The sequence below is a fragment of the Physella acuta genome, unplaced genomic scaffold (assembly GCF_028476545.2).
Source record: "Physella acuta isolate Inbredline_101_S28 unplaced genomic scaffold, ASM2847654v3 ptg000970l, whole genome shotgun sequence".
Taxonomy (NCBI): Eukaryota; Metazoa; Mollusca; class Gastropoda; family Physidae; genus Physella; species Physella acuta.
This window is the reverse complement of record NW_026732487.1, coordinates 631,532-652,806: the sequence shown is the minus strand read 5'-3', so window position 1 is coordinate 652,806 and position 21,275 is coordinate 631,532. Positions and strand designations below refer to the sequence as shown.

The 21,275-nt window shown below is 36.5% G+C and overlaps 2 protein-coding genes across 3 annotated transcripts; one reads left to right on the top strand and one right to left on the bottom strand.

Annotated features, from left to right (window-relative positions):
* Positions 1-142: 142 nt before the first annotated feature.
* LOC131954054 (pre-mRNA-splicing factor 38A) lies at positions 143-6,073 on the bottom strand. Its single transcript, XM_059317545.1, has 8 exons — positions 5,916-6,073; positions 2,587-2,746; positions 2,361-2,482; positions 1,968-2,053; positions 1,766-1,870; positions 1,513-1,610; positions 1,032-1,162; positions 143-630 (listed from the first exon to the last, which is right to left on the bottom strand). Exons 1-8 carry the CDS (start codon positions 6,043-6,045, stop codon positions 302-304), a joined length of 1,161 nt encoding a protein of 386 aa, XP_059173528.1. The 5' UTR covers positions 6,046-6,073; the 3' UTR covers positions 143-301.
* Positions 2,114-21,182, top strand: LOC131954053 (origin recognition complex subunit 1). 2 transcript variants are annotated; one of them, XM_059317543.1, is made up of 16 exons: positions 2,114-2,173; positions 7,033-7,163; positions 7,275-7,468; positions 7,585-7,935; positions 8,608-8,701; positions 8,946-10,245; positions 10,429-10,597; positions 10,712-10,809; positions 10,944-11,045; positions 11,149-11,320; positions 11,459-11,566; positions 11,792-11,941; positions 12,416-12,535; positions 15,250-15,419; positions 15,938-16,062; positions 19,750-21,182. In XM_059317543.1, exons 3-16 carry the CDS (start codon positions 7,367-7,369, stop codon positions 19,920-19,922), a joined length of 3,234 nt encoding a protein of 1,077 aa, XP_059173526.1. In that variant the 5' UTR covers positions 2,114-2,173; positions 7,033-7,163; positions 7,275-7,366; the 3' UTR covers positions 19,923-21,182. The 2 variants fall into 2 exon arrangements, with proteins under 2 accessions (XP_059173526.1, XP_059173525.1); XM_059317542.1 differs by lacking the exon at positions 2,114-2,173 and adding an exon at positions 6,127-6,367.
* The last annotated feature ends 93 nt before the right edge of the window (positions 21,183-21,275 follow it).

The window sequence follows — 21,275 nt, the reverse complement described above, 5'->3', positions numbered from 1 at the left end:
AAACTGGCTGAAAGTGAAACAAACTGACAGTGACAAAAAGGGTAAAAAGAAACACCAGGGAAGATTAGTATAAAATACAAACAAAATCATCTTTTTTGAAATTTGATTTATATATTATAACAATTAAAAATGAGAACTTAAGATGGGACATTTATACACTCAGTCACATTCTGGACAAAAAATTAAATGTGACATCACTGAAAGTGTGCTACCTAGCAGCACAGGTGTGTTTCAATAACACACTGATTGATGTATGTAAAATGTATTGTTCATGACACTGTCTCTACCAAATCCAAGTCAACTACGGCCTAAGTGGCGCTAGGCCCAACTTGGCTCGCATCTCATTGGCTTCTTTAATCTCCTGCTCAGCACTGCTGGTCTTGGTTCCTTTCTCATCCCTGCCTCGCCTGTCGTCCTTGTGGCTTCTCTGTTCCCTGTCCTTATCCTTTGGTTCCCTGTCTTTATCCTTTGGTTCCCTGTCTTTATCCTTTGGTTCCCTGTCCTTATCCTTTGGTTCCCTGTGTCGCCTGTCTTTGTCACTAGGACGTCTGTGGTGCCTGTCATCTTCCCTGTCATGACGTGTCTTTTTGCTGCTGCGCTTGTGTCTGTCATCCTCCTTATGTTTGTGATCTGAAACGTTCAAGTCAAACTTTAGATGCTATACTAAGCTTGGCTGTAGTAGTAAGGGGAAATAACAATAAAACAAGTCAAACTTTAGATGATATCCCAACCTTGGCTGTAGTAGTAAGGGGAAATAACAATAAAACAAGTCAAACTTTAGATGCTATACTAAGCTTGGCTGTAGTAGTAAGGGGAAATAACAATAAAACAAGTCAAACTTTAGATGCTATACTAAGCTTGGCTGTAGTAGTAAGGGGAAATAACAATAAAACAAGTCAAACTTTAGATGTTATCCCAACCTTGGCTGTAATAGTAAGGGGAAATAACAACAAAACATGTCAAACTTTAGATGCTATCCCAACTTGGCTGTAGTAGGAAGGGGAAATAACAATAAAACAAGGCAAAATGACCTGGTGATCTATGACGTTTATCTCCCCTATCTCTGAGACCTCTGTCTCCTCTAAATGCTCTGTCTCCACGTTCAACCCTTTCTCGAGATCTTGATCGCCTTTTGATTGGACTGCGATGTCGACGATGGTCTCTACAAATACAAAATGAATTTTAAAAACATGAACTTGATTTATCTGCCAAAGTTAATTCACACAAAACATACATATGTCATTGTTTGTATCTCATATGGTAAATATTTATTAGTGGTTCATAATGAGAACATGAATTAAATTCTGTAGTAACTGCACACTATACTTTAGCTAAGCTGTATATGAGGAATGACAAATGGGCACAAGAGCCTAGCTATGTCCACTGTTAGCCTGACTGCATCAACCTCCACCACTAGTCTAACAACATCTGCCATTACCCTGACAACATCCACCACTAGTCTAACAACATCTGCCATTAACGTGATAACTGCTACCCCAACAAATAGATTACCTTCTTCTTGGACTGATTCTCCTTCTGTGAGGTGATGGAGGTCTGGGCGGTTTATTTTCCTTGACCACTGGTGGGGGCGGGACAACTTTCTTCACTTCCTGTTTGAGCAAATTAGCAATTAAAAAATTAATTGTACAGAAACATTAAAAGTATGCAGCCATGCCTCAAAGGAAAAAAGATAAGGGTCTAAGCTTGGAAGTGTTATTGTTAGGATGATAGTTCATCAAGATGTGTAGGTGCAGGTGTAACGTACCTTCAAAACTTCTTCCTCCTCCTCTGATTCTACATCATCAATGTCTTCCTCAATAGCACTGACACGTGTTTCTAACACATTGGTTTCCTCCAACACATTGCGTTTCTGAAATATACAAACAGTTAACTATCTCTCTTATCATGAGTCATTGACACCAACAAGCAGGTGAGCATGTAGACAAGACAATCACTCAGCACTGTACCTGTATCCTAGGTAAAATGATGTCACAGATCCTCTCTTCCCTGAGGAGCTCATCTATAAACTCATCCATGTGAATGATGTGGAAAGCTGAAAATGTAATGTAAAAGTTTAACACCACAAATCTACTAGACATGTAAACATGAACAACATAAAGTGGAGATCAGTCTAAGCTTTAGGACTCATCGGTCAGGTGTTATTCAGCTAGGGGTAAGATATAATTAATCTTTTCAGTGATAACACAAGCAGTGACAAGAGAACAGACAAAATTTACTATTTTAATCAAAATCCAGGTAGATTTTACAGTAATTGCAGTCATACAATAAGGTTTCCATTTTCAAATTAGAAAAATGGCTGTTAAAATTAAGAACAAAATGTAGGCTAACAGAGCACTTACCGCCATTCCTATCAATGCGCTTTAACTTTCTGTAATCATAGTACAGTGGTTCCAGATATTTGTAACAGTCCACTGAGGTGCCAGTTAGCCTCATGTAAAGGGCCCCCAAAGCTCGAACATATCTAGAGAAAAATCATTGTATCATAATCATCTATTTACTCTATCACCCCTCATGCATGCTAGCTCTTTAAACGTTATGTAACAAGTTGTAACTTAACGTGCTCACTTGAAATCTTCATTCTTTATAAACTCCACAACAATATCTTTTTCTGGCTGAATCTGAAGCATCTTGAGCAGCAGACACAAGAAGGGCACAGGTTTGATGTTTCCGCCAAACACACCACCAATGTACTTGAGCTCCATGGCCTTGTCAACCATTAGGGCGGCTGAAGAAAATAACATTTCAAAACAACTGATACTTGGGTCTTCATACAACTGATACTTGGGTCTTCATATGTTTATGTTGAGGGTTGAATGAGGGTTAAAGACAGGCTGTGAAATTATTTTTGGGTGTAACAAGAAGCTTTTTTTCTCCTTTTTTTTCCGTCATGTATGACATTTGGAAGTACTAGCAAAAATTAAAACATCTAACAATAACTATTTATATTTAACTTACTAGTTGCACTTTTTCATTTATATTTAACCTAAATTTTCAAGTAGAATCTAACGTAACAATTAAGTTTTATTGTACAAAAAAAATTAGCATTCTAATAATACTAATATTAGCACAGAAATTCATTTTTTTGCTTAGCCATTGTTATGTTCTATATCTTTGCACTGAATGAAAAAAAAAACAAGATTCTTTCTCATTCTTTTAGTATTTAAATAGGCCTAAATAATATGAAATTTTTTTAAGTGAGAAAGTAATGAGCACCATAATCCTAAAGGATCTGCGCAACTGAAATTTTATCAATCAGTTTACTAGATATTCAGATTTGAACAGGCAGGGTACTGATTTTAAAAAAAAAATGTAATCATTTAAGTGCCTACATCAGTTTAGAAATGAAATTTGGTGTTTTATTTAGGCCTACTTGCAGTGTTTTATTACACAGTATTCACCATCATGTATGGCAAATGACAATGTTTAAGTATTCAAGTTCTATGCCCAGCTGAAGCCTAACAACTAACGAGTCAGGTACTCATCTGAGTATATTCCTAAGATGAGTTGATTCCAAGATCTTAACTAAACTTTCAATTAGCAGTCAAGCACACATTTATATTATAATATACTTGAAACTACTTTCACTTTGCGATGCAGGTAAATGAAGAAAACTTTAAAACTCTGGAGAGAGGGCGGCTGTTCTGAGTTTCTGAATTTTAGTGTTTAAATTTAGGTTTTGAGATTCTAGTCCAGACAGATTATCATATTATAGCTAGTCTCATAACGCGAGTTGAATTACCTCCCCTGACCCGCTTTTTTATGGCCACTTTCTAGTTCGTTTTTTTCTATCGCGTCTCGGCACTGTTGCTAAAAATAGCATTCGCGCAATACCATACGGGTAAATCTGTTTGGCGTCTGCTACACGTGATAGATCGTTGAATGGCCGACAAGCTGATATAAAAATTATTGCGACCGGATGCGATTTTCGTGGAAATTGAGCTAGATTTAGCAAAAGACAGCTATATTTGTGTAAAATATTATTATTTATACTTCTACTTACACAGATATTTTGATAACTGCAGTTCAGCCGTCCATTTTTCTTTTAAAATGTATCTTTAGAATTTCTGTACCTTTTGGCAATCGGTCAGGAGCATTTGCGCACTAAACCCACCCCCCTACGGCAGATCCGATTTTTTTCCCAGTGAACTCGTACTGACCTCCCACATAGCTAAGATAGTACATTGATACTGATGGGAAAGCCTCTAAATCTGTATTCCTACTAGAGATCTAGAAATAAATCTAGATCGTGGAGTTTTTATAATGACTTTTAAATTGAATGTCTCCAGTTTAAGATATTTTTTTTTCAAAACATAGCTACTTTTAGTACTATATTTAAGTATTTCAAACCCTTTTGGTAGTTTTTTTCTTAAACTTAGACCTAGATCTAGTGATTAGATATCTATATTTTGTACTTATAACTTGCAGGTCTATTAAAATAATTATAAAACACTTTGCTTGATAACTTCATTAGGTCATTTCATAAACACAAATGTTATAAACATATAAAAATCACAAAACCATAGGTAATATCTGAATTCTGTAGCCTACCTTACATTTAGGCTAATACTGAATTAAAAAGAAATTACATTAAGGTTTGAAATTAATACAACTTGTAATTAAGAAAGAAAGCTTCAATTCTAAATACTACAAGATATAATAACAAACAATGAAACAAATTCAAAGCTTTTTTCAACCCATTTAGTCGAAAAGATTTTTATTTTTTCCGATATTGACCAAAATAAGTTTTTAAAGCTTAGGCCTACTGTTTTTACAAACATAACTCAATTTTATTAGGCCCCTGTAAACATTAATTAAGATTCCTCTGTAGACAAAGCAATCTATTTGGCAGATGAAGTAGAGTTCATGTTTCTTGACCTCGGCATATGAAGTGATTGTCCGTGTGGTCAGCGATATTCACAGCCGCCTTTACTTTTTACCTTTAATTTCCCCAATGTATATCAGGTACCCATCAGAAATGGGTGGACTCTAATTGAATTTTATTAAACAAACATTTTGATGTAGGCCTAGATCTATAATCTATAACATTCCAAACAACATCTGTTCTGTAGAATTTACCTTTCTGCTTCCAAATGCGGTATTTTCCAATTGAAAATTCATCACAAAACATACAATAAATTATATAAATGGCATTTTATAAATTTATATAAACTATTTACTTTCACCTTGGTGTAAAAAAATGTAGGTATAAGCAAACTGATTTCAATAGTAAGAAAGAATCATGTCTTTTCTTGCTTACTAGCTTTAAAACAAGTGAATTTGACTTTTTACCTGCGTTTTTGGTCGTGTTTCTATATATTTTATTTGCGACACTAAAAAAATTATATTTAATCAACCAATTATGCTAAATTAATAAAATTGGTACTGTTGGATTGCATTTTTAAAGCTCTACAATTATATGCTATTCTTTTTATAATTTGAAGAAAATTGAATTTATATGAGACTAACTATATTATGATATTAATGATTAGGCCTACTAGAAAAAAAATCTATTCCTATTTTTTGTAGTTTTACTAATTTTAGTCAAGTCAGTACATTATCAATTTTATAGGCCTACCTATTTTTAATTTTAACAAACCAGAAAGACTGGTGAAAAAACAACTAAAAAACAACAAAACCATTAGGCCTAATAAAATGTAATAGCCCCTAGATTCTGGATCTAAATAATAAATAAAATAAATCAAGAGAAGACTTAGACTGATTTCAGTCCAGCAGTTAGATCTAGAATAATCTAGAGTTGAAGAGTTGATGAAACTATGAAGTTGCATGATATTGATGATGATGAAGAATGATGATGAATGATGAAGCCGAGTTCATGAAGTTGAAGTGAAAGGTGAGGGTTGATTTTTTTAGTCTAAGTCATTAACATTTCTTACCCGTAAGAGCAAAACATTCTTCTTTCCAGTATCTGCATTCATAAATCCTGGTCCTGATAATTTTTTCAACTAAATACTGCGGGTTTGTGCCTTTTATAGAATGAGCGTCTTTTACTGTACGGTTCGCCATTTTGTGTACCAGCAGTAAAAAATATGCAGTAGGCTAAGCTGTACACTTTTAAAAATCTGGCCAGCAATCGGATGCTACATCATGTGGCGCCAACATAGGCTAAATATTAAATAATAAAAATAGACATAAACGTGGTTGTTGTTTACAAACACATACAAATTTAAGTAGTGATCACCGGATGAAAATATTAGGCAATCATGCCAGTTAAATCTAAACATTCATCATTTTTTGCCATACAAAATCTGGAATGGCTAGGGAACGGCGAAATAGTAGATAAACAACATAAACCTCATTTTACTAATAAACTGAGTAAACATTTTAGGTAGGCACACGACACGTAGATAGATCTCATGATCTAGATCCTCTAGTTGTGTGTACTTTGACTTAAGTTTAAATTTAATAATTAAGATGTAGAATTGTAGATCTAGAATAGGCCTAGCGGCCCTAGAGTAAGATATTTAGTCTAGATCTAGATCTAGTAGTAGATCTAGCTAGTTAGTTAGTAGCTAGATCTAGATTTCTAGTACTAGAAATCTAGAATTTAGGTTTAGGCTACTTGATTAAGTGATTAAGTGAACTTACTTAACTTGCAAAAAAGTCTACTTAATTAACTAATTTATTGGGTCTATGTACTAACTATGTAGACTCTCTACCTCAAGCAAGACTGACTAGCTGGACTCTAGTCTAGAGTTAGGCTACATAAAGTCATAGTTTACTAATTTACTGTTTTGTTACTCAGTTTTGGGTGATTGAGAAGAGTGAATATTGAGTTGACAATGCATTAACTTCTATTAGCTGAATTAGCCTAATGTGTTCAAAAATCAATAGGCCTAAAAATACACATACTTCTTAGTTATGATTTACACTAATTATGACTAATATAAAAAATCTAGTATCGATTGCTAATATTAGAAATGTTTTGTGTGGTGGTAGACTGTAAAGTAGGTAGATATCCAAGAAATTAATGAATATGTGTTCTGTTTGCAGGCAATTTGTTTTGGATGGTGAAGTATTCAGTATAGGGGACTGTGTCCTGGTGTCTCGTCAAGGCAAGCTGACTAGCTCAGTGGAAAAGGAAGACTGCTACATTGCTCAACTCATAGATTTGTTTGAAAAGGGTATCAAAATAATGTATATCATTAAATTTTTAAAATACAAGATTATTTTAAAAAAAATTAACATTGAATTTTTAAAAAACGTAAATTGCAATTTAACAAATTTGTTTCCAGATTTAGTTTATAATAAAAGAAGTGAAGCTCAAAAGTTAGCACAAGTGAGGTGGTACTGGCAAAGTGAGGAAGTCCCAAAGCAATTAAGGAAAATGTTGAATGCTCAGAAAATGGCAGAAAATGAAGTGATACTAGATTTAAGCGACAAATATGAAAGAGAAATTGACTTAGAAACTGTTGTTGGAAAATGCAAGGTTTGCCTTTATTAAATTTACTAAAATTTAATAATTTATATTTTAATGTCTGAAAATGTGTGTATGCTGAATAGTGTAATTTTATAGTGATAATACTTAACAAAGTTTATTTTAAGGTCTTACACATAAAAGATTCCGGCTCACCAACTCCAACCTTGAAAGAACACAACAATAACAGTCCACACCCGGCTTTCATTGCCAGAAGAGCCTACAATGGAAAATGTTTGGTCTCAATAACTGGCAATGAAAACGAAGGACTTTATACCATAAACACAGATACACCTGAAAATAATGGTAAAAGGCGTCCATCTTCAAAAAAGGACTTAAGCACACCAAATGGAAATTCTCATACTGAAACCGACAATCTAGTCATAAAACCATCAACTCCAAAGATCAAATTATCTCGGTTAAAAAATGCAGATTCTCCAGCTGCTCATACTAAAGATGCATGGATGCTCAGCACAAAGGTTGGTTGTAGAACTATCAAACACAATTATTAATGTTAGGTTAGAGGTTGTTATTCCTAGACTTGTGGATGCTGAGGTTGCTTGTAGAACTATCAAACACAATTATTAATGTTAGGTTAGAGGTTGTTATTCCTAGACTTGTGGATGCTAAGAAGGTTGCTTGTAGAACTATCAAACACAATTATTAATGTTAGGTTAGAGGTTGTAGAACTATCAAACACAATTATTAATGTTAGGTTAGAGGTTGTAGAACTATCAAACACAATTATTAATGTTAGGTTAGAGGTTGTAGAACTATCAAACACAATTATTAATGTTAGGTTAGAGGTTGTTATTCCTAGACTTGTGGATGCTAAGAGGGTTGCTTGTAGAACTATCAAACACAATTATTAATGTTGGGTTAGAGGTTGTTATTCCTAGACTAGTGGATGCTGAACACAAATGTTGCTTGTAGAACTATCAAACACAATTACTGACATTAGGTCATAAGTGTTTTGTCTCTTTTTTTGTTGCCATCTAGCAGTTAACTAGTTAGGTAATTAAAATGTTAATTACATATTACTGGCTAAATTAAATTCTATCATTAGTTTCAGTGGCTGTCAATGCTTAATTATATAAAGTTAGATTTTGTAAGAGTGACCAGTTGTGTAGAGCCATTTTATGGTGTTACAGTGTCCAGCTAAGAGAATGTCTATCAAAGAAACTGTTGAGCAGCTGTACAAGACATCTCCTCCCAAATGTTCAGAGACCAGCAAGAGTCCCAGTGGTGAGTTCATCTTTGGCACAGTTGGGTGTGTTGCTAAATTTAGAATTTTTTACTTTTTGAAATGTTATAATTTTGTATGCACATACATGTGACAATGCCGACTACGTGAAAAACATTAGGTTTAGATTTGCTAATGTGTTCCTAAAGTTAATGGGAAATTGTCTGCCTTTATTTTCTTGGATTGTTAGTTCATTTACTGTCTGATGTGATGTAAACCATTATTCTACTGTAAACTTTGTTTCAGTTATAAAATCTCCCATCAGCATGATGGCCAGACTTAATCAAAAGAACGTCATCGACATGTTAAATCATGACAGTGACACTGACGACAACTCGTCAGTCAGCTCTGATGACACTAAATTCAAATTAAACAGCGTGACTAAAGCTGAGTCAGCTGCTAGTCCACGAGCTAAGAGAGACTCGAACACACCCTCCAAACGCTACAGGGAGATAGACAGCGATGGAGATGTCAACATGGAAGAGTGCGCCACCAAAAAGTTGAAGATGGAAATTCTGGGAGGGTACGGGGAGGAGTCGCCCAGCCGTAAGCATGTTGCCAGGGTTATTCTACAACGGCTCCCGAGCGCTGATTATAAAATAACACCCAAGAAAGACAGCAAGCCTGAGCCTGGGGAAGATGATATTGTCCACCAAGTGGCCAGATTGGGTTTACTCAAGTCTAAAAATATCAACTCCCCGACTGTGAACATTAAAAATTCTCCATCAGTCACGCGCCTGGTTGGCTCGCCTTACAGAAGGAAATCAATCTTTGAGGTGCTGGACTCTGAAGACCTGACAAAAACTCCACTTGCTAGGCGTAAAGGATCCGACAAAACTCCAGACAGCCTTGAAGCAGGTAGGCGTCGCTTGTCTGTTAATTTGTTTGGGAGTAGCTCTTCTATGTTTGAAAACAGTTTAGAGCTAACTACGGCAGCAAAGACGCCATCAAGGCCAAAGTTAAAGAATAAAAGTCATCTCTCTGATGAAGACGAGCAGCAGGAAGATGTGTTCAGTGCAACTGTACCAAAAAAAACAGCCGAGGCTGGTCCCCAGAGTGTCAGTCGTCGTGGCAGACCCATCAGCACGCCTAAGAAGTTCTTGCCAGATGAGCACCACACTCCAAAGAAGAAGACGACAAACCAGGAAAACACAACACCCGTAAGGATTAAAATTAACAAGAATCCCACGCCTGGAAAATCTGGCACCCCTAAATTCACACTAGTCAAAACCCCACCTCGTCAAGCCAGCAGGTTGCTGAAGGACACTGTTGAAAGTCCTGGTAGGACCCCAACTCGTCGAGCCAGCATCTTGCTGAAGGACACTGTTGAAAGTCCCGCTAGGACCCCATCTCGTCCAGCCAACAGGTTGCTCAAGGACTCAGTGGCCAGTCCTAGAACCACGCCTCGGAGGGCTGCAGCTCTAAGGAGGATATCTTATGCAGACTTGAGCCAATCAGACGAAGAGCAGCCATTCACACCTTCTTCCCGGTCAGCCAAAGCTAAACAGGGCGCTCAGACTCCCATTAGGGTTGTCATCAAGAAAAGGTCAGTGTGTTAGTCGCTTACTGCACTTGTACATGCTTATTGATGTGATGAAATCTGTTGAAAAGGTCAGCGTGTTAGTCGCTTGTACTACTGCATGCTTGTTGATGTGATGAAATCACTGTTGAATTGATACTTACTGTTGATGTGGTACAATAAGAGGTGAATTCATCCTTTTTGTTTCAGTTCCTACCAGGAATTCTCTCTTGATGACAGTGATGCGGATGAGGATTATAAAGGTGATAAAGATGACAGCAGTGAAGACGAAGACAGCGACTTTGAAGCAGGGAACAAAAAATCCACTAAGAGACAAGAGAAACCCAAGAAGATCAACACGCCAGCCAGGACACCACGGGTATGTGTCAGCTCTAGAGGGGTTTACTGCTGGTTTTAGAAGTAGTTTGATGTTATTTTTGTGAACTTCAGAGATCTTTTGTGTGAATGTTTGTTATATATTTTCTTTTGTTAGTTTTCAAGGAATTTACTCTCGAAGGCTACGCCTAATCTGCCATCCCGAAGTGGACCCAAGGCAACATACAGTAATGACCTAGAGGAGGCTAGGGCTAGGTAGGTCATCCTGGGTAGAGCTGAAATAGACAACTCATAAATCTTACAATGTCATTAAATCTTTTTAAAAAAATGGATTGCTATAAGTATTTGTACATGCCAGAAGTTAATGGTTGATGTTTTTAAACTGCTAGGTTGCATGTATCTGCTGTCCCAGAGTCTCTGCCCTGTAGAGAACAAGAATTTTCTGATGTGTTTGGTTTTGTGGAGGGGAAAATCCTTGATGGTACAGGAGGGTAAGATGTTTTTCTTGTAGTGGGTAAAATATTTGGTTTGTTTACTGTTGTCATGGACACCAATGTAATATTAAGGTCATGCTGTGTCCACCTTTTCTTCCAGGTGCATGTACATCTCAGGTGTACCTGGCACAGGTAAGACAGCCACTGTCAAGGAGGTGATTAAAATCCTCGAGGCACAGAGAGATGAGGGCAATCTCCCAGACTTTAAGTTTATAGAAATAAATGGCATGAGGCTGACCGAACCCAGACAGGCATATGTGGAGATTCTGAAAGTAAGTGCTGTTGTATGTGTAGTTGGAATGTTCTATTATATTTTGTCATTGATGGTTAAAAAGTAATTAATTTATCACATTCACTGAATGGCGCCAAAGCCTGATTAAAAATCTTGGTAAAAATTAATTATTCCACAGGCATTGAATGGCGCCAAAGCAACAGCCGAGCACGCTGTGAATATCCTGAACAAAATGTTTACGTCACCCGGCCCTCGCTCTGATCCTGTGGTTTTATTGGTTGATGAGGTACCATCTTTCATTTCAATGAAATTTTAATTTTTTTTTATTGTAGAACAGAATGTTAACCAAGATGGCTGAATAACTTGAAATTTTAAAATAAATTTTGATTTCAAATGCAATATTTCTTCATCAGTTTAAAAAACTTACATTAGCATACAAATTTTCCAAAATATTGTTACAACTTTATGACTGTTTGCATCATTGGTGACCAAAAAACTGTTTTTTCAACAGCTAGACTTATTGTGGACCAAGAAACAAGATGTAATGTACAACATTTTTGATTGGCCAACTAAAGAGAGGGTTAAACTAATAGTTTTGGCTGTAGCAAACACAATGGACTTGCCAGAAAGGATGATGATGAAAAGAGTTGCCAGTCGTTTGGTGAGTTTGTTGTTACATCACACCAGTGCTAACATGCAATGTTGTGATTGGCCAGGTTTTGATAAAATCAAAACTTCAATTTGGATAAATGTGACAGGAGTGTAGCAGCCATAATGTTCTTATAAGTGCCTTTAAGTCCATGTGAAATGTTTTAAACCTTGTGTACCTGTCTCATACAGGGTCTGATCAAATCGTACACTTGTATGTTTTAAACCTTGTGTACCTGTCTCAAAAGGGGACCTGATCTAACTGTACACCTGTACGTTTTAAAACTTGTGTACCTATCCTAACTGTACACCTGTGTGTTTAAAAACTTGTGTACCTGTCCTAACCTTACACCTGCATATTTTAAAACTTGTGTACCTGTCCTAAACTTACACCTGTATATTTTAAAACTTGTGTACCTGGCTCAAACAGGACCTGTCCTAACTGTGCACCTGCATATTTTAAAACTTGTGTACCTGTCTCACACAGGGCCTGACCAGGATGACCTTCCAACCCTACACCTTCAGACAGCTGGAGGAGATTGTGGCCTCCCGCATGAAAGGTCTCAAGGTCTTTGATAACGATGCTGTACAGCTTGCTGCCAGAAAGGTACTAGACCCTTTCATTTAAATTTTCAGTTTTGTTGAGTGGAAAAGTTTAATATGGTAGCTGCATGATTTTAAATTGTTTTCCTGTTTTAACAAAGTAAAGATTTACATTAGAGTCTAAGGAATACTGCACACAGGGTCTTAAAATGTAACCCATGTTTCCATGGGTTTGTTGGGTAGCTTTCTTGTTAGTTTTCTACATGTTTGTCCCAATGTTAGTTTTCTACATGTTTGTCCCAATGTTTTCTACATATTTGTCCCAATGTTAGTTTTCTACATGTTTGTCCCAATGTTTTCTACATATTTGTCCCAATGTTAGTTTTCTACATGTTTGTCCCAATGTTTTCTACATGTTTGTCCCAATGTTTTCTACATGTTTGTCCCAATGTTAGTTTTCTACATGTTTGTCCCAATGTTAGTTTTCTACATGTTTGTCCCAATGTTTTGTACATGTTTGTCCCAATGTTAGTTTTCTACATGTTTGTCCCAATGTTTTCTACATGTTTGTCCCAATGTTAGTTTTCTACATGTTTGTCCCAATGTTAGTTTTCTACATGTTTGTCCCAATGTTAGTTTTCTACATGTTTGTCCCAATGTTAGTTTTCTACGTGTTTGTCCCAATGTTAGTTTTCTACATGTTTGTCCCAATGTTAGTTTTCTACATGTTTGTCCCAATGTTAGTTTTCTACATGTTTGTCCCAATGTTAGTTTTCTACATGTTTGTCCCAATGTTAGTTTTCTACATGTTTGTCCCAATGTTAGTTTTCTACATGTTTGTCCCAATGTTAGTTTTCTACATGTTTGTCCCAATGTTAGTTTTCTACATGTTTGTCCCAATGTTAGTTTTCTACATGTTTGTCCCAATGTTAGTTTTCTACATGTTTGTCCCAATGTTAGTTTTCTACATGTTTGTTCCAATGTTAGTTTTCTACATGTTTGTCCAAATGTTAGTTTTCTACATGTTTGTCCCAATGTTAGTTTTCTACATGTTTGTCCCAATGTTTTCTACATGTTTGTCCCAATGTTAGTTTTCTACATGTTTGTCCCAATGTTAGTTTTCTACATGTTTGTTCCAATGTTAGTTTTCTACATGTTTGTCCCAATGTTAGTTTTCTACATGTTTGTCCCAATGTTAGTTTTCTACATGTTTGTCCCAATGTTTTCTACATGTTTGTCCCAATGTTAGTTTTCTACATGTTTGTCCCAATGTTAGTTTTCTACATGTTTGTTCCAATGTTAGTTTTCTACATGTTTGTCCAAATGTTAGTTTTCTACATGTTTGTCCCAATGTTAGTTTTCTACATGTTTGTCCCAATGTTTTCTACATGTTTGTCCCAATGTTAGTTTTCAACATGTTTGTCCCCATGTTAGTTTTCTACATGTTTGTCCCAATGTTAGTTTTCTACATGTTTGTCCCAATGTTAGTTTTCTACATGTTTGTCCCAATGTTAGTTTTCTACATGTTTGTCCCAATGTTAGTTTTCTGCATGTTTGTCCCAATGTTAGTTTTCTACATGTTTGTCCCCATGTTAGTTTTCTACATGTTTGTCCCTATGTTTTCTGCATGTTTGTCCCAATGTTAGTTTTCTACATGTTTGTCCCAATGTTTTCTACATGTTTGTCCCAATGTTTTCTACATCTTTGTCCCAATGTTAGTTTTCTACATATTTGTCCCAATGTTTTCTACATGTTTGTCCCAATGTTAGTTTTCTACATGTTTGTCCCAATGTTTTCTACATGTTTGTCCCAATGTTTTCTACATGTTTGTCCCAATGTTTTCTACATGTTTGTCCCAATGTTTTCTACATGTTTGTCCCAATGTTTTCTACATGTTTGTCCCAATGTTAGTTTTCTACATGTTTGTCCCAATGTTTTCTACATGTTTGTCCCAATGTTAGTTTTCTACATGTTTGTCCCAATGTTTTCTACATGTTTGTCCCAATGTTAGTTTTCTACATGTTTGTCCCAATGTTTTCTACATGTTTGTCCCAATGTTTTCTACATGTTTGTCCCAATGTTAGTTTTCTACATATTTGTCCCAATGTTAGTTTTCTACATGTTTGTCCCAATGTTAGTTTTCTACATGTTTGTCCCAATGTTAGTTTTCTACATGTTTGTCCCAATGTTAGTTTTCTACATGTTTGTCACAATGTTAGTTTTCTACATGTTTGTCCCAATGTTAGTTTTCTACATGTTTGTCCCAATGTTAGTTTTCTACATGTTTGTCCCAATGTTAGTTTTCTACATGTTTGTCCCAATGTTAGTTTTCTACATGTTTGTCCCAATGTTAGTTTTCTACATGTTTGTCCCAATGTTAGTTTTCTACATGTTTGTCCCAATGTTTTCTACATGTTTGTCCCAATGTTAGTTTTCTACATGTTTGTCCCAATGTTAGTTTTCTACATGTTTGTCCCAATGTTAGTTTTCTACATGTTTGTCCCAATGTTAGTTTTCTACATGTTTGTCCCAATGTTAGTTTTCTACATGTTTGTCCCAATGTTTTCTACATGTTTGTCCCAATGTTAGTTTTCTACATGTTTGTCCCAATGTTAGTTTTCTACATGTTTGTCCCAATGTTAGTTTTCTACATGTTTGTCCCAATGTTAGTTTTCTACATGTTTGTCCCAATGTTAGTTTTCTACATGTTTGTCCCAATGTTAGTTTTCTACATGTTTGTCCCAATGTTAGTTTTCTACATGTTTGTCCCAATGTTAGGTGGCTGCAGTGTCAGGGGATGCTCGTAGAGCGCTGGACATCTGCCGCAGGTCAACAGAAATAGCTGAAGCCAGAGCAGCAGACAGCCAGGGCGGGGTGATGGTGGGGATGTCTGACATCAACACGGCCGTGGAGGAAATGTTTTGTTCACCCAAGTTCATGGCCATCAGGTTTGGTCCTCTTCATTACATAAGTATATGTTTGTATGTTTGTGTGAGGTAGGTCGGTGTTTGTATTGGGTGGGTCAGAGTTTGTATGTTTGTTTGATTGGTCAGGGTTTGTGTTGAGTAGCTCAGGGTTTGTGTTGAGTAGCTCAGGGTTTGTGTTGAGTAGCTCAGGGTTTGTGTTTAGTAGCTCAGGGTTTGTGTTGAGTAGCTCAGGGTTTGTGTTGAGTAGCTCAGGGTTTGTGTTGAGTAGCTCAGGGTTTGTGTTGAGTAGCTCAGGGTTTGTGTTGAGTAGCTCAGGGTTTGTGTTGAGTAGCTCAGGGTTTGTGTTGAGTAGCTCAGGGTTTGTGTTGAGTAGCTCAGGGTTTGTGTTGAGTAGCTCAGGGTTTGTGTTGAGTAGCTCAGGGTTTGTGTTGGGTAGCTCAGGGTTTGTGTTTGGTAGCTCAGGGTTTGTGTTGAGCAGTTGGGTTTGTATGTTTGTGTTAGGTAAAGTATAATGTTCCATTTGAAAATGTGTGTTCCAGGAACTTGTCCATGCAGGAGCAGCTGTTTCTGAGGGCAGTAGTGGCAGAGTTCCAGAGGACTGGCATTGAGGAGGCGGAGTTCTACAAGCTGTATGACCAGCACCAGACTCTCTGCAGGTTTGAAGGTGAGTACAGAAAACTTTGGTGGTCAACAGAAAACTTTGGTGGTCAACAGAAAACTTTGGTGGTCAACAGAAAACTTTGGTGGTCAACAGAAAACTTTGGTGGTCAACAGAAAACTTTGGTGGTCAACAGAAAACTTTGGTGGTCAACAGAAAACTTTGGTGGTCAATAGAAAACTTTGATGGTCAACAGAAAACTTTGGTGGTCAACAGAAAACTTTGGTGGTCAACAGAAAACTTTGGCGGTCAACAGAAAACTTTGGTGGTCAACAGAAAACTTTGGTGGTCAACAGAAAAATTACTTTGGTGGTCTACAGAAAAATTACTTTGGTGGTCAACAGAAAACTTTGGTGGTCAACAGAAAAATTACTTTGGTGGTCAACAGAAAAATTACTTTGGTGGTCAACAGAAAAATTACTTTGGTGGTCAACAGAAAAATTACTTTGGCGGTCAACAGAAAAATTACTTTGGCGGTCAACAGAAAACTTTGGTGGTCAACAGAAAACTTTGGTGGTCAACAGAAAAATTACTTTGGTGGTCAACAGAAAAATTACTTTGGTGGTCAACAGAAAAATTACTTTGGTGGTCAACAGAAAAATTACTTTGGTGGTCAACAGAAAAATTACTTTGGTGGTCAACAGAAAAATTACTTTGGTGGTCAACAGAAAAATTACTTTGGTGGTCAACAGAAAAATTACTTTGGTGGTCAACAGAAAAATTACTTTGGTGGTCAACAGAAAAATTACTTTGGTGGTCAACAGAAAAATTACTTTGGTGGTCAACAGAAAAATTACTTTGGTGGTCAACAGAAAAATTACTTTGGTTGTCAACAGAAAAATTACTTTGGTGGTCAACAGAAAAATTACTTTGGTGGTCAACAGAAAAATGTGGCGGTCAACAGAAAAATTACTTTGGTGGTCAACAGAAAAATTACTTTGGTGGTCAACAGAAAAATTACTTTGGTGGTCAACAGAAAAATTACTTTGGTGGTCAACAGAAAAATTACTTTGGTGGTCAACAGAAAAATTACTTTGGTGGTCAACAGAAAAATTACTTTGGTGGTCAACAGAAAAATTACTTTGGTGGTCAACAGAAAAATTACTTTGGTGGTCAACAGAAAAATTACTTTGGTGGTCAACAGAAAAATTACTTTGGTGGTCAACAGAAAAATTACTTTGGTGGTCAACAGAAAAATTACTTTGGTGGTCAACAGAAAAATTACTTTGGTGGTCAACAGAAAAATTAATTTGGTGGTCAACAGAAAAATTACTTTGGTGGTCAACAGAAAAATGTGGCGGTCAACAGAAAACTTTGGCGGTCAACAGAAAACTTTGGTGGTCAACAGAAAAATTACTTTGGTGGTCAACAGAAAAATTACTTTGGTGGTCAACAGAAAAATTACTTTGGTGGTCAACAGAAAAATTACTTTGGTGGTCAACAGAAAAATTACTTTGGTGGTCAACAGAAAAATTACTTTGGTGGTCAACAGAAAAATTACTTTGGTGGTCAACAGAAAAATTACTTTGGTGGTCAACAGAAAAATTACTTTGGTGGTCAACAGAAAAATTACTTTGGTGGTCAACAGAAAAATTACTTTGGTGGTCAACAGAAAAATTACTTTGGTGGTCAACAGAAAAATTACTTTGGTGGTCAACAGAAAAATTACTTTGGTGGTCAACAGAAAAATTACTTTGGTGGTCAACAGAAAAATTACTTTGGTGGTCAACAGAAAAATTACTTTGGTGGTCAACAGAAAAATTACTTTGGTGGTCAACAGAAAAATTACTTTGGTGGTCAACAGAAAAATTACTTTGGTGGTCAACAGAAAAATTACTTTGGTGGTCAACAGAAAAATTACTTTGGTGGTCAACAGAAAAATTACTTTGGTGGTCAACAGAAAAATTACTTTGGTGGTCAACAGAAAAATTACTTTGGTGGTCAACAGAAAAATTACTTTGGTGGTCAACAGAAAAATTACTTTGGTGGTCAACAGAAAAATTACTTTGGTGGTCAACAGAAAAATTACTTTGGTGGTCAACAGAAAAATTACTTTGGTGGTCAACAGAAAAATTACTTTGGTGGTCAACAGAAAAATTACTTTGGTGGTCAACAGAAAAATTACTTTGGTGGTCAACAGAAAAATTACTTTGGTGGTCAACAGAAAAATTACTTTGGTGGTCAACAGAAAAATTACTTTGGTGGTCAACAGAAAAATTACTTTGGTGGTCAACAGAAAAATTACTTTGGTGGTCAACAGAAAAATTACTTTGGTGGTCAACAGAAAAATTACTTTGGTGGTCAACAGAAAAATTACTTTGGTGGTCAACAGAAAAATTACTTTGGTGGTCAACAGAAAAATTACTTTGGTGGTCAACAGAAAAATTACTTTGGTGGTCAACAGAAAAATTACTTTGGTGGTCAACAGAAAAATTACTTTGGTGGTCAACAGAAAAATTACTTTGGTGGTCAACAGAAAAATTACTTTGGTGGTCAACAGAAAAATTACTTTGGTGGTCAACAGAAAAATTACTTTGGTGGTCAACAGAAAAATTACTTTGGTGGTCAACAGAAAAATTACTTTGGTGGTCAACAGAAAAATTACTTTGGTGGTCAACAGAAAAATTACTTTGGTGGTCAACAGAAAAATTACTTTGGTGGTCAACAGAAAAATTACTTTGGTGGTCAACAGAAAAATTACTTTGGTGGTCAACAGAAAAATTACTTTGGTGGTCAACAGAAAAATTACTTTGGTGGTCAACAGAAAAATTACTTTGGTGGTCAACAGAAAAATTACTTTGGTGGTCAACAGAAAAATTACTTTGGTGGTCAACAGAAAAATTACTTTGGTTGTCAACAGAAAAATTACTTTGGTGGTCAACAGAAAAATTACTTTGGTGGTCAACAGAAAAATTACTTTGGTGGTCAACAGAAAAATTACTTTGGTGGTCAACAGAAAAATTACTTTGGTGGTCAACAGAAAAATTACTTTGGTGGTCAACAGAAAAATTATTTTGGTGGTCAACAGAAAAATTACTTTGGTGGTCAACAGAAAAATTACTTTGGTGGTCAACAGAAAAATTACTTTGGTGGTCAACAGAAAAATTACTTTGGTGGTCAACAGAAAAATTACTTTGGTGGTCAACAGAAAAATTACTTTGGTGGTCAACAGAAAAATTACTTTGGTGGTCAACAGAAAAATTACTTTGGTGGTCAACAGAAAAATTACTTTGGTGGTCAACAGAAAAATTACATTGGTGGTCAACAGAAAAATTACTTTGGTGGTCAACAGAAAAATTACTTTGGTGGTCAACAGAAAAATTACTTTGGTGGTCAACAGAAAAATTACTTTGGTGGTCAACAGAAAAATTACTTTGGTGGTCAACAGAAAAATTACTTTGGTGGTCAACAGAAAAATTACTTTGGTGGTCAACAGAAAAATTACTTTGGTGGTCAACAGAAAAATTACTTTGGTGGTCAACAGAAAAATTACTTTGGTGGTCAACAGAAAAATTACTTTGGTGGTCAACAGAAAAATTACTTTGGTGGTCAACAGAAAAATTACTTTGGTGGTCAACAGAAAACTTTGACCATTACAGAAAATAAAAATGTCCTTCATTAATATGTCTCTAAGCAATAAAACTTAATTAGGTCATGTATGTCAGCTGACCTGTTAAAATCTTGTCTCCCCAGGTGTCCACGCCCCCACCATGACGGAGCTCTCCGCCCTCTGTTACAGGCTGGGCAGCATCCGCCTCCTGCTGGTGGAGCCCGGGAGGCTGGACCTCAGCATGAGGGTCAGGCTCAACGTCAGCCAGGACGACATCATGTACGCCCTCAGGACTGACACGTCACTGACAGATTGAACTGACAGTTGCGTGACTGTCAGGCTCAACGTCAGCCAGGACGACATCATGTACGCCTTGAGGACTGACACGTCACTGACAGATTGAACTGACAGTTGCTTGAGTCGGACCTATTCATAAGTCAGGTCATCAGTCATGTTTTGTGTTATAAAGTCAAATGAAATTCTTGAAGAACCTTCAGATTCTTGTACAGATGTTCTTGCATGTTATATCCTTATTCTCGTATAGAAATGTTCTTGTAAATTGATAGTCAGCATATTAAATGACACATTAACCTAATGATAAAAATGTTACCATAACAATTGTTAAGGTTTCCTAATGTCTTTCTCCACAATTGTTCCATTATCTGTGTTATTTATTCCCTTCCAAAATTGTTGAGTTTGTTTACACATTTCTGAGATTGAATATTTCTGAGATGTGAATATTTCAGCCCCATTTCCCATTGTTGACTTTTGTACATGACCCAGTGTATACCAGGCAGTGGTAGTGGCAGAGGTCTTGCCAGTTTGTCTGTCAGAATACTTGCCAGTTTGTCTGTCAGAATACTTGCCAGTTTGTCTGTCAGAGGTCTTGCCAGTTTGTCTGTCAGAATACTTGCCAGTTTGTCAGAGGTCTTGCCAGTTTGTCAGAGGTCTTGCCAGTTTGTCTGTCAGAGGTCTTGCCAGTTTGTCTGTCAGAGGTCTTGCCAGTTAGTCTGTCAGGGGTCTTGAAAGTATGTCTGTTAGAGGTCTTGCCAGTTTGTCTGTCAGAGGTCTTGTCAGTTTGTCTGTCAGAGGTCTTGCCAGTTTGTCTGTCAGAGGTCTTGCCAGTTTGTCTGTTAGAGGTCTTGCCAGTTTGTCTGTCAGAGGTCTTGCCAGTTTGTCTGTCAGAGGTCTTGCCAGTTTGTCTGTCAGAGGTCTTGCCAGTTTGTCTGTCAGGGGTCTTGCCAGTTTGTCTGTCAGGGGTCTTGCCAGTTTGTCTGTTAGAGGTCTTGCCAGTTTGTCAGAAAACTTGCCAGTTTGTCTGCTGTGTGAAATCTTTTTGTCAGTTTCTTCTTAAAGATTGTGTAAGTTTATCATCCGTGTGAAAGATCTGTGCGATTTGTAGATTAAAATAGTTGTGCATTCCACTGTAATCAGCTCAAATTAGGAACATTTTAATGAAGTCAATGACTGTCTCATTGTGTGATTGTCTTGATTCAGTTTGTATTTCTTACTTGGGTCAATTGTTTTTCTATTAATAACTTTAGGAGTTGATGTCACGTGTTAAAATTTAAACATGTTAATGCAAAATAAAATAAAAAACTAAATTTGAAGTTTTAACTTTGTCTTTATGGAGTGGATATCCCGGGTCAAAACATTGTTAGGTGATTTT